Source organism: Elephas maximus, chromosome 20 (assembly GCF_024166365.1).
Source record: "Elephas maximus indicus isolate mEleMax1 chromosome 20, mEleMax1 primary haplotype, whole genome shotgun sequence".
In the NCBI taxonomy this organism is placed as follows: domain Eukaryota; kingdom Metazoa; phylum Chordata; class Mammalia; order Proboscidea; family Elephantidae; genus Elephas; species Elephas maximus.
In genome coordinates this window covers 53,491,914-53,505,098 of record NC_064838.1, presented here as the reverse complement: position 1 = coordinate 53,505,098, position 13,185 = coordinate 53,491,914, and the positions used below count along the sequence as shown (strand labels likewise).

The 13,185-nt window shown below is 45.3% G+C and overlaps 1 protein-coding gene across 4 annotated transcripts in view; it reads right to left on the bottom strand.

The window, feature by feature from the left end:
* ARIH2 (ariadne RBR E3 ubiquitin protein ligase 2) overlaps positions 1 to 13,185 on the bottom strand; it is a 62,462-nt gene that overhangs the window by 2,545 nt on the left and 46,732 nt on the right. For 2 of the 4 annotated variants that reach the window (XM_049861899.1, XM_049861901.1), the window contains 8 exons: positions 13,038 to 13,147; positions 9,966 to 10,083; positions 5,234 to 5,284; positions 5,120 to 5,141; positions 2,876 to 3,027; positions 1,874 to 2,017; positions 1,193 to 1,261; positions 17 to 156 (listed from right to left, as the gene is read on the bottom strand). In XM_049861899.1, coding sequence (XP_049717856.1) covers positions 17 to 156; positions 1,193 to 1,261; positions 1,874 to 2,017; positions 2,876 to 3,027; positions 5,120 to 5,141; positions 5,234 to 5,284; positions 9,966 to 10,083; positions 13,038 to 13,147 — 806 coding nt within the window. The remainder of the gene's footprint in view (positions 1 to 16; positions 157 to 1,192; positions 1,262 to 1,873; positions 2,018 to 2,875; positions 3,028 to 5,119; positions 5,142 to 5,233; positions 5,285 to 9,965; positions 10,084 to 13,037; positions 13,148 to 13,185) is intronic. The other 2 variants (XM_049861900.1, XM_049861903.1) reach the window with 1 other exon arrangement.

Here is a 13,185-nt window from a genome sequence, read left to right as displayed (position 1 = left end):
AACAGCAGGCACTCACCCCTCTATCATAGCTGTCTGCGCGCTCCACCTTCCACGACAGGTTTTCGATCTCAGCCTCCAGCTGAGCCTGCTGGTATTCAAACTGTATGGGCAGAGCAGGAGGGTCAAAAGGAGAAAGGATTGTAGCCAGGGCAGGGCCTGCAGATGGAGGGGCAATGCAGTACATCAGGCTTGCATGAGTTACAGACAACTCTAATACTGTTCTCAGAAGCAGAGGGCAGTGTTACTCCCTGTGCTCAGAGCCAGAATCCACACCAAAGGCTACCCAAAGAATATGGCCAAAGGGGGAGGAATTTAAGCCACTGAGGGGAATGGTCCCAGCATACAGGGAAACAGATGCTACAAAAACAAGTCAAAATAGACCTTTATAGACACTGTCTTCACTATACATTTTCTCATGTGTTCAACCCTTCTGCAAATCAAAAACTTTAAAAATATTCAAACCATTTGACTTAGTAGTTATACTCCTATGAATCTCACCTAAGGAGATAAAGCTTTATGTACAAAGATGTTCCTCAATGTCTTATGTATCATCACGAAAAACAGGAAACAATAAACGTTCCAAATGATGACAGGACCATATAATGTAACATTTATGCAACCATTAAATTATATTTACCAGTCTAGTAAATGACAGCTGTATATAAAATGTTACAAATGGTATTAGTTTTAAAAAGCTGGAAAATGCTAAGAGTGGTCATTTCTGGTAGAATTATGGATGATGCAAATACTTTTCTGTGTTTTCCAACATTTAAACAATAAACGTGGTGTAATTTATCATCAAGGGAAAAAAGCCTGGGGAAATGCAGAATTAAACAAAGATGTGAACAAGTCAACTATAACTTAGGGACGTGCACACCTGAAGTCCTCCCAAGGCTCCCTGGCTCCCAAGTGACCATGGACCTTCTCGGGCCACAGTGCTGACACCACCCTCAGCCAATCACTCTTTAAATATGGTCATTCAGAGGCTGAGGTCCATCTGCCTAACTATGACAAAAAATGCCAACGGCACCTGAGATCTATTCTAGAGATGCCCAGAGTAGAAATGTACAGCTCTGTTTTGATTTTGTCCTCCCAATGACCAGGGTCTGGTCCTTGCTTTCCTGCAAAGCACCAGTAGAAAGAGTACCTATGGGAGCTAAGAAGGTAGAGTGGAGGGGTTGCTTTGCCTTACCAGTTTCTTCCTGGGTCCAGACTCCATGTAGTATGCATATGGGTAGGTGTATTGCAAGGTGTATCGACACTGCAACAGGAGAGGTAAGTGAGGACCGTGTGATTCTAACCTACCCACATCTCAGGTGGCTTTTATAATTCTTACCCCACCATGCAAATTAGCTTAGCTCTATAGGTATGGGCCTGAACAAAACCACCAAGCCAGAGAGGATGAACTAGGGGAAGACACTGGGATAAAAGAAGGAAAAATGGTCACAGAACACCTATGGTTCCTTTTTCAAACTGTGATTTATTACCAGCAGCTGCCTCAATGGCTCTTCCCTCTCTAGTCGGACCCAGAGTCCACACATCTAGCTCAACACTTGTCCAAAGACAATCTCTTATTTTCCTTTGAGTGATGCATGGATGGGGACAAAAGAAGAAGAAAAGCGCTCTGGTTTTTCCTGCAGCTCCTTCCCTGAAGAGGCAGTAGAGCACTCTTCTTGGAAATCCCCTAGACATCCAGCAGAGGGCTGGGTCCTCAGTGGGCCTGGCCCAGGTAAACGTGGACCCATAAGCAGGAGCATACAGAGCTGCACGGTGTGCTGAGCACCCACCCCACCAAGGGCCTCCCACCCTAAGGGGTCTTGCCAGGACAGGGCAAGGCGTCCAGCGGAAGGTGGAAGAGTGCAGTGGTACACACCTTGGCCAAGAGCTTGGCAGCGTTCTGTAGGTACTGCCAGTCAATCCACGTCCCCAGGTTGTTCATGACCCTCTCCTGAATCTTCTCATGAATCCGCTGGTATGTCTGTGCCTCCAGCTGTAAGCTTTTGTTGTGGTTTTCCCACTGCAGGACATGAGAGGAAGGAGAGAAAGTTGCAGAAGTCCTGGGAAAATGTGGAGGTCCACACAGGAGTTCGGCATAGACAGCTTGGCTGGCAAGGCATGGCCACAGCCACCTCTAAGTTACAGGGCCATATGTCCTTGAGAAGGGAGCCCTGGTGGTACTGTGGTTAAAGTGCTCAGCTGTTAACCGAAAGGTCAGCAGTTCGAATCCACCAGCTGCTCTGCAAGAAAAAGATGTGGCAGCCTGCTTCTGTAAAGATTTACAGCCTGCCATGGAAACCCTATGGGGCAGTTCTACTCTCTTATAGGACTGCTATGTGTCAGAATTGACTCGATGGCAGTGGGTTTGGTTTGATGTCCTTGAGAGGGCAGGAAGGAGACTTCTTCAGTATACAATGTAACCCTATTTAATGCTGCTGCCTGCCTGCCAGATCACTCTTCCCCTCTGCGGCAACAGGGCCCTGGTCCTGAACACTAAGCAAAGCTAGACACCCACCATTTTACTGTGATTAGAAACCAAATGTGCTATGCTCTGTGGGCTTCTGAAAGGTCTCCCTGGAAGGAAACTGCCTTCTAAATCTAGTAGATGGCACTGGATGGAAAAGACTATCTGGCAGCCCTTCATTGTCCTTCCTTCCATTCAAGGTCAGTACCATAGACTTCCCCATCAGCTTTGGATGCCCTGTAGAGTCTGAAAGCCACATCTATGTAGGCAGCACCCAAGGTCACTACATGAGCTCCACCCACTGACTTCTGTGTGCACAGGCATGCTCTCACTACCAGCCACTGGGAATCCCACCCTAGCAGACCAGCTGGAGTAGCCAAACCTTGAGTGGCACGTGCAGGAGAGGACACCTACCCTCTCGAAGTAGAACAAGTACTTCTTGAGGGCCTCCCTGGCCTGGGCCTGCTGGCTCTGGTTAACAATGTCAGGATTCTCCTTGTACCGACTACACTCGTAGTACTCGCTGCCATGGGTCTTCCAATCTCCTAGACACATCCAGCAAAAGTCTGCACAGAACAGATAACATTCATTTACACTCACAAGACAACTCCACATTCCTCTAGAGGCATAGGCAATTCTGTGGGACAAACAGTGGAGCAGCCCAGAGCAGAGATCTTGCTCCAGGGGTGCCACCTGACCAGAACTTCCCAAGGGTGCCTCTTTCCAGAGGGAACGTGCATCTCTCATCCCTGTCGCATCCAACTGTCCCTGCCTATAACCTCTCCTTGCTGATATGAACAGTCTACAGGTGTTCTTGATTCCAGGAGCACATGTGCTTTGTGTCTTTTTAATCCAACACAGGCAGATGCTGGCTGTACGAAGAGTGCTGGTCTCTGTGTCAATGCTAATGTTAGAGACAGAAGCCTGTCCAACTGAGGCTTGCCTGGACATCAGAACCATCATCTGTACAAACTATACTCCAGATCACCTCTCACCCTCACAACACCAATCCAAGGAACCTGTTTTGTGTATAAAGCTTGGAATAAACTTTTCTTTTTCCTTTTTAAAGAGCACATTCTATAAAATCTACATCTACCCAAAAGGTCATACTCAAAATTATGATTACACTTCCACACTGAGGAAGGAAAGGGGGAAAAATAAAGATCCCTTTTTGGATGCTATACATCCAAACAGTAATTGCAATCTAATGGAGAGGGGCCAACCACAGTTCTGCTAAATATCCAGTACCTGGTCTACATTCTCTCTCTGCCAGAGACCCTGACTGTGGTAAGTACTGCTTCCTAGGATTCACCCTCATAACTTGGCTCACTGACTTCCCAAAAGGGGCTCTTGTAAAGTTTTAGGGAAGCTAAAGCCAGACCCACAGACCCAGAGGCTGTTCAATTTGTCTCTTCCTGGGAGCCTTCATCTAACAGTGGCAATAAGCTAGGTGCTCTTTTAAAGGAATGTGCCTGCTACTCTTTTAAAAGAATAATACATTGCTTAGGGTTGCCTGTAGAGGTGGTATTAACTATACAGCAAAGCAAGGAAAAAGGAGACTAGGACTGGGTAGGGACATGCAGGGCGCTTCTTAAGTACCAGGCATGTGGTAGGTACAGGGGTGTTCACTTTGCATTCTCTTTAAACTGTACATGTGTCTTATTCACCTCCTCCAAACACATATACACAGCTGCAGTGAGACCCCGTCAAGGAAATACACCGCTGCCCTGGGCCTGTCTTCATTCTATACTTCAGAATCACTGCTCCTGTCTAAGACCTTGCCATGTCTACCCTGATTACAGGGCTGCTGGGAGAACACAGGTATAGCATTAGCATGGGATCTTACAAGGAGAAATTCTCAAGGCCTCCTGGCCAGCAGCTAAGCAGTTATGTAGAAGACCCATTTGGACACATTTTCTACTTGGAAGAATTTTGTTTTTTCACTTGGTCTTGCAAAACCAACAGGTTCTATCTGTGTAACTTGTTCCTGACAGATAGAAACCTGAAAGGACAAATCAAAACTCTTTCTGGGAATTTTACAAACCCTCAAAGGAAAACTACTATTTTACTACCTCTGGTAAAACCATGGAGGGGACCTGGCGGAACAGTGGTTAAATACTTAGACGCTCACCAAATGGCTGGTGGTTTGAACCCACCAACAACTCCGTGTGAGAAGGATGTGGCAGTCTGCTCCCACAAAGAGGTACAGCCTTGGAAACCCTATGGGGAAGTTCTACTCTGTCCTGCAGGGCTGCTATGAGTCAGATTTGACTCGATGGCAATACATTTGGGTAATAACCATGTACAACCAGTTCTAGAAGTACCTGTAAGGTAGTAAGAAAAGCCTATGCTACTTACCTGCCTTGGCAAAAAGAATAAAAAGAACACACTAAAGTCATGAGAGTCTAAAGTAATCCCAAACTTGACTTTTGACTATAGGTGTCAGCAAGATGGCAGTGGGAGGATAATAAGAATGCATGAATCAATGAATAAAAAATCAGAGCTGCTTTATGACCATTATTATGACTTTAAGTGACTGGGGTTTGCCTGTGTTTTGTTATTTCACTACAGAAGTACTCACTAAACAAGCAATGGAGACCCAAGCACAAGAAACACAGACCACGACACTGGGCCTTGAGCACCAAGCCTGGGACTCACCGTGTTTACACTTGGAGCATTGCTGTCAGAGGGAAACAGAAGAGAACACGTTAAGGGCATGCTGACCAAAGGCTCCATACCACACATGCAAAGTGTACCGGCGTCTGTGCTCACCATGTGATTGCAGCCTCCGTTCTTCTCAATGCAGATGTTGCACTTGGGACACTGAGGAGACAGAAGGGCGCCGTTAGGCTCACACACGATCAGGCCGGTTCTAAGACAAATTACACAAAGCTCCTGGCACCTGTGCCCAGTAGCTCATTGTGCGAGCACTTCTAGGGAGGAGCAACTCACTTAAATGTGGCAGGTCGCTGAGGCTAGAACAGCAATTCAAGGAAATGAGGTCAGCATGTTTGGCTTTGAAACACTCCAAGCACCAGCTGAGCCCCGCTAAGTCTTCCACCATCTGTCCCTGCCACGAAACTGCTCAGATTAAGCACAAGCCAAGTCAGCAGAAAGCCTGCCTGCTTGGGAAGGTTGCCAAAGAAAGCATAAGAGCTGCCACAGTGGACTGTCTTGGTCAGCTTCCCTGGAATTCTGCTTCCAGAAGAGCGCAAGGGAACAACCTCTAAAGCTCACTCCTCTCACTTGAGAGATGCCAGCAATCTCACGCAGTGATGCAGAGACCAGTCTGATGCTGTGCTCTCTCACAGCCATGAAGTCAACTATGTTTAATGACTATCTACCATCATGATATCCCACACAGCATCGCCGTGGATCAAGGAACTCACTTTACAGCAAATGAAGTGCAACAAGTGGGACCACGCTTACGGAATTCACTGGTCTTACCATGTCCCCATCACCCTGAAGCAGTTGGCTTGACAGAACAATGGAATGGCCTTCTAAAGACACAATTATGGCACCAGCTAGGTAGTAATACCTTGTGGGGTTGGGGCAATGTTCTCCAGGAGGCTGTATATGCTCTAAACCAGTGTCCAATACATGGTGCTGTTTCTCTCACAGCCAGAATTCATGGCTCCAGGAATCAAGGGGTGGAAATGGGAACGGCACCACTCACTATTACCCCTAGTGACCCACTGATAAAACTTTTGTTTCCTGTCCCCACAACCCTATGCTCTGCAGGTCTAGAGGTCTTAGTTCCAAAGGGTAGAATGCTCTCACCAGGAGACACAACACTGATTCCCCTGAACTGAACTTAAGAATACCACCTGTATGTAAATTTTCGTATGAGAGAATGACCTGATTTATAAACTTTCACTTAAAGCACACACACACACACACAAAAAGAATGCCACCTGGCCACTTCGGGCTCCTCATGCCTCTGGATCAACAAAGAAGGGAGCTACCATATTGGCTGGTGTGACTGATTACCAAGGTGAAACTGGATTGGTATTACATAATGGAGGTAAAGAAGAGTATGTCTGGAATGCAGGAGGTCCCTTAGGACACCTCCTAATACCACCATGCTCTGTGATTAAAGTCAATGGAAAACTAGGGCAACCAAAGTAATGACCCAGACCCTTCAGGAATGGTCTGGGTCATCTCATCAAGAACCACAACCTGCTGAGGTGCTTACTGAGGGCAAAGGGAATACGAAATGGGTGGTGAAGACGGTAGTTCTAAATACCAGCTACAACCACGTGACCAGTTGTAGAAACGAGGACTGTAACTGTTTTGAGTATTTTCTCCTTGTTTTGTGTGTGTATATCAAATATCTTTGTTTTCCTCCCCTTATTTCATTACTTACCACATAAGATGTAAACAGGGCTAGTGCATTTTCAACTGTATGCGTGTTAGTGTATCACGTTAGGTCCAAGTAAGACTTCGTAACTGTCTTTATCTAGGGATCATGCATGGTTTAAGGAGATGTGTACAGGTGCCAAGGTGACACAGGGTAGACTGTGATGGTTAAGGTTGTCAACTTGGCTAGGCCATAATTCTCAGTAGTTTAACAGATATTATGTAATCATCCTCCATTTTGTGATCCCCCAATCAACTGAAAGGGGGAGTTCCTTGGGGTGTGGCCTACATCCGATGTATATGGATGTTATGGTAAAGCTCAAGCTCTCTCAATCCTGCATCTGACTTATCACTTTTTGACCTCGGGTTCTGAGGACATAAGCCAGCAGCCTGCCATCTGACCTGCAGATTTTGGGATTCGCGAGCTCCCGCAACCCCGTGAGCCAGCAACCTTCTGACTGACCTGCTGATTTTGGGTTCATCAGCCCTGCAACCACGTGAGTCAGGAGAAGCCTCCGGCCTGACATCTGACCTGCGGATTTGGGACTTGCCAGCCTCCACAACTGTGTGAGTCATTTCCTTGAAATAAATCTCTATATATTTACTATAATGACATGTGCAAAGAGCTGGAGATGGAAAACCAAAAGGGAAGAACATGCTCGGCGTTTCTCAAGCTGAAAGAACTGAAGAAAAAATTCAAGCCTCGAGTTGCAACAGTGAAGGATTCCATGGGGAAAATATTAAACGACGCAGGACACATCAAAAGAAGATGGAAGGAATACACACAGTCATTATACCAAAAAAATTAGTTGATATTCAACCATTTCAAGAGGTAGCATATGATCAGGAACCGATGGTACTGAAGGAAGAAGTCCAAGCTGCTCTGAAGGCACTAGGAACTGATGGAATATCAATTGAGATGTTTCAACAAACAGATGCAGTGCTGGAGATGCTCACTCATCTACGCCAAGAAATATGGAAGACTGCTTCCTGGCCAACTGACTGGAAGAGATCCATATTTATGCCTATTCCCAAGAAAGGTGATCCAACCGAATGTGGAAATTATAGAACAATATCATTAATATCACACGCAAGCAAAATTTTGCTGAAGATCATTCAAAAACTGCTGCAGCAGTATGCTGCAGCAGTATATCAACAGGGAACAGCCAGAAATTCAGGCTGGTTTCAGAAGAGGACATGGAACCGGGGATACCATTGCTGATGTCAGATGGATCCTGGCTGAAAGCAGAGAATACCAGAAGGATGTTTACCTGTGTTTTATTGACTATGCAAAGGCGTTCGACTGTGTGGATCATAACAAACTATGGAAAACACTGCGAAAAATGGGAATTCCAGAACACTTAATTGTGTTCATGAGGAACCTTTACACAGATCAAGAGGCAGTTGTTCGGACAGAACAAGGGGATACTGATTGGTTTAAAGTCAGGAAAGGTGTACACCAGGGTTGTATTCTTTCACTATACCTATTTAATCTGTATGCTGAACAAATAATACGAGAAGCTGGACTATATGAAGAAGAACGGGGCATCAGGATTTGAGGAAGACTCATTAACAACCTGAGTTATGCAGATGACACAACCTTGCTTGCTGAAAGTGGAGAAGGTTTGAAGCACTTACTAATGAAGATCAAAGACCACAGCCTACAGTATAGATTACACCTCAACATAAAGAAAAAAAAATCCTCACAACTGGACCAAGGAGCAACATCATGATAAACAGAGAAAAGACTGAAGTTGTCAAGGATTTCATTTTACTTGGATCCACAATCAACAGCCATGGAAGCAGCAGTCAAGAAATCAAAAGATGCATTGCATTGGGCAAATCTGCTGCAAAGGACCTCTTCCAAGTGTTGAAGAGCAAAGACGTCACCTTGAAGACTAAGGTGCACCTGACCCAAGCCATGGTATTTTCAATCACATCATATGCATGTGAAAGCTGGACAATGAATAAGGAAGGCCGAAGAAGAGTTGACGCCTTTGAATTGTGGTGCTGGCAAAGAATATTGAATATACCATGGACTGCCAAGAGAAAGAACAAATCTGTCTTGGAAGAAGTGCGGCCAGAATGCTCCTTAGAGGCAAGGATGGCGAGACTGCGTCTTACATACTTTGGACATGTTGTCAGGAGGGATCAGTCCCTGGAGAAGGACATCATGCTTGGCAGAGTACAGGGTCAGCGGAAAAGAGGAAGACCCTCAACAAGGTGGATTGACAGTGGCTTCAACAATGAGCTCAAGCATAACAACGATTCTAAGGATGGCACAGGACCGGCAGTGTTTTGTTCTGCTGTGCATAGGGTTGCTATGAGTCGGAACCGACTCGACGGCACCTAACAACAACAACATATTTATACACACACAACACTGGTTTTGCTCCTCTAGAAAACCCGGCCTAAGACAATGACATCATGGTCACAGCTGTGCTTGTGAGTTCACTGACTCTGCAAGTGACTGGCACAGGGTACAGCCTAGGGTGTCAGGTCACCCAGGGCTCAAGGGATACAGGACACGCTTCTCATGGGAAGCTGTAGAATGAGTACTAGGCAGAGTGGGCTTACATTACAGCTTTGCTATTTATCAGCTGTGGCTATTAACCTTCTCCTTCCCAAAGGCCTGGTTCAAACACCTGCTGAGAATTTTCGTTTCCACGCCAGATATACCATACTGAATCAGAATCTACATTTTAACAAGATTCCCAGGTCATTCTTATGTATGATAAAATTTGAGAACTGCTCCTCTACTAGTGGTTCTCAAACTGGTTCCTAACCAGCAGCATTAGCATCACTTGGGAACTTGTCAGAAATGCAAATTCTCAGTAGGGATTCAAACCGGAATGAACTGGTTCGATGTCCTGGCGAAAGCCTGGTAGGCATTCAAGAAAGACTAGTTCTTCTGATTAATTTTCTTTTGGGTCAAACTTTTCCAGGCATTTCAACATTTGAGTAAAATACATGCACCCAAGTCATCTTACAATACACTGCTACAAATTCTGCCAAGTGTGGGGGAGGGTCTGCAGCCTCCAGCAAGGGCACTGGGTGTTCTGCTCTCAGGTGACACATCTCCCGGGCAAGGCCTTGGACAGCACTAAGGAGGGCAGATCCATGACAGGTAAGACACGGTCCTTACGTCTTTAGTGTGAGCACTAATGTAGTTGGCCGTTTCAGAGTCGTCTGCACACTTCGTGAGCCATTTCCGGATTGTGGCGCAGTCTGTGGGGGCGTGATACATCTGACGACACTTGAAACTTAAAATCAGAAAAGAAATAACATTTAAAGACTGGTCAAGTCAGGGTCTCATGTTTTAAACTTTCCTTTTGTCCAAGCCAACTGATCCTGAACTAAAGCTTTTCAAGAAGGCAGGGCCACCTTTAAAGGCCTTTGGGGCTTTTATTTACCTAAAATTATACTGAAATACTGTGTGAACTTCTCTTCAATCTGAACCCTTTTAATACATGCTCACTACACCCCCAAATGGAATGCTTCTGTTTTACGTATTTTATGCGGTGTCAACCCTTCCTGAAAGGATGTCAAACGCAGAGCTCAAACTCTCCAAGGGCATGGTGGGGTGCTCTGTGAAGGATGCTTTGGCTCAGACCCAAGCCAGGCCTGAGATCCACTTCTCACCTCCCAGCCACACATGCACATCAGGACACACGAACGTCAGAACCTGTGCACTGTAGGGGATATGATACATCTGACGACACTTGAAACTTAAATCAGAAAAGAAAAACATCCAAATGCTCATTGGGTCTGTCTCTCATGTTCTCAATTTGCTTTTTGTCCAAGCCAACACAATCTTGTGGATAGTAAGGACCCTCAGATAGCCACACACACGGCCCAGGGAGAAAAATTAATAATGTTGGACATTAAGGATGGAGAAGAATTACATTAGCAGCAATTATATTAACCTTTGGAGGGCCACAGACTCCCTCAATATCTTGAAAGGCAGGCATATGTGGATACACACACACATTTTCCATGTAGTTTTTCTGAAGCCCCACCATGAATCTTCCAGGGAGGCAGGATTAGGGCAACAGACTAAGACCTAAATTACGACTCTGCCATTTACTAGCTGGGTTACCTTGTGTCTTGACTTCCTCACCTATAAAAATAAGGGTGAACATCGTATAAATCATACACAGTAGTGATGATGCAGGTAAAGTAATCAGGATAATGCCTGTCATCTGGTAAGCCTTCAGCAAACTTTAGCTATTCTCATCACACTTACTGAATGGGCAAGTTAACCCCTAGTTAGATGAGCCATGCAGCTTGTCCCTTCTGTAGAAAGAGTATCCCAACCCTTGAATAATGAAAACAGAAAAAAACAAAGACAAATTAAACCTGTCTAATTCAGTCAACAAGCATTCACCCAGCTTCCAGCCTCTCCTCATATATCCCTATGAGTGACAACTCCAAGAAGCAAAGCATCAACTGCAGGTAACATGTGCCACCATCTCCTAGTTATGGATTACACCTCAGTGATGTCAGAAAGCATTCACATCCCTGGCCTGGAGTCATCCCCACCGCTTCCTCCACATACACTTCAGCAACTCCTCCTTCTACCTGAAATCTAGACCTTACCTCCTCTGGAAAGTCCTTGTTGATGACTTCCTCTCCAACCCCTCCACCAGGCAGGCACTCCTTCCTCTATTCTTCTTTATTCAGCATACGGCCCTTCCCACTTCACTCTGCAGTTTATTTGCTTCCAAGTCTATGCTCTAGGATGTAGACCATTACCTGTTCACTTAAGGTACCTGGCATATGCTGAATGAAAGGAGATCTATCGCTGATCGTAGTGAGTGATTCTCTAGTCTACATTAATCATCTCCCACCCCCAAATCCAAGAGTGCAGCAACAATGCTTTTTTTCTGAGAAGCGTAACCTATTGGTGAAAATGCCAAGTACCTAATAATACTAAAATTCTGCAAGTGACACCATAATAGGCAAACCGAGTAATAGCAAAAAGCTCTGCTTTTCAAATTTTCTGCTCCAGCTTGATCCAGAAAGAATGTATGGTAAACATGAAGCTCTAATCTGCTGTGACTGCCTGCCCAGGCTCAGGTCACCAGACAAGAATCTGCAACCTCACTTTATGCCCCACCACCAAGGACCATACAGAGCTTGACAGGAACACAGAAGCGTGAAGAAAGAACTCAAAACCTCACTAGCACAACATGATGCCTACCTTTCATCACATTTTTATTTGGAAAAAATGACTTTCCCACCCACTTGACAGCTTTTACACAATAATCATAAAGCACACAATTCTGCATTCTTTATGCCAAGAGAGGAATCCAAGGTGGCACAAACGGTTAAACGCTCAACCACTAGCTGAGAGGTAGGCAGTTCAAACCCACCCAGAGACACCTTAGAAGGCAGGCCTGGCAATCTGCTTCTGACAGGTACTACTCTGCACACATGGGGTCACCATGAGTTGGAATCAACTCAACGGCAACTAACAACATACACAAGAAAGCTTCTTTGTGTGTTGCTATGTAGCTTTCTTTTTTAAATTCTGACGGCTATATGGTGTTTAAGGTATTGATAAGTTAACTTACTGACATGTTTATGTGGTTTCTAATTTTCTGACATTGCAGAAAATGCTAAAACAGAAAACAAGCGCCTACAGATTCTGAATTCTGCCTTCTCGGCATGCGGAGAGTCTGCAGCCCTTTATAAAGTATGCTGACTGGAAATCAGACTTAAACTCTGCACTATGCAAAATCAATTTGTGAATTACAGCTTTAAAAAAATTAGCCAAGAAAGGCCAAGATAGGTAACGATTAAAACTTTAAAGGCTGTAGTGACAGACTGACTTGATTTGTAAACGTTCACTTAAAGCTCAATAAAAATTATTAAAAAAAAAAAACTTTAAAGGTTGTGGCTTTTTAAACAGTAATATGTGAATTATCTGTTCAGACAGATACATACCCAAGGACGCACACAATTTCTAAGTCATGAGTCTTAGTAGAATAAACCACAACACATTCCCCAAGAGTCTGTGCCACTTCCTTGTCTCCAGACTGAGTATCATCAAACAACGTGTGGAACATGAGTTCCCTCCTGGAGCAGAGCTGCTCGTCCGGCTCAGAGACCCTGCCTTTCACAGATCTGCCCTCATATAGAGCAACAGCAGTGGCGCTGTAGCGGATGCGAGGGTATGAGCCCAGGGCTGCTCAGCACTCACACTCACTCTTACCAGAAGACCTCGTTGCATCGATTGCACTGCACTCGGCGAGCTCTGGGCTCCTGTACCCGGATAACCATGGGGCAGTCTGCACCAGGGCACAGCTGGAGCTGGTAATGACTCTGTAAACACACCAAGGGGAAACAATGAAGACACCCCA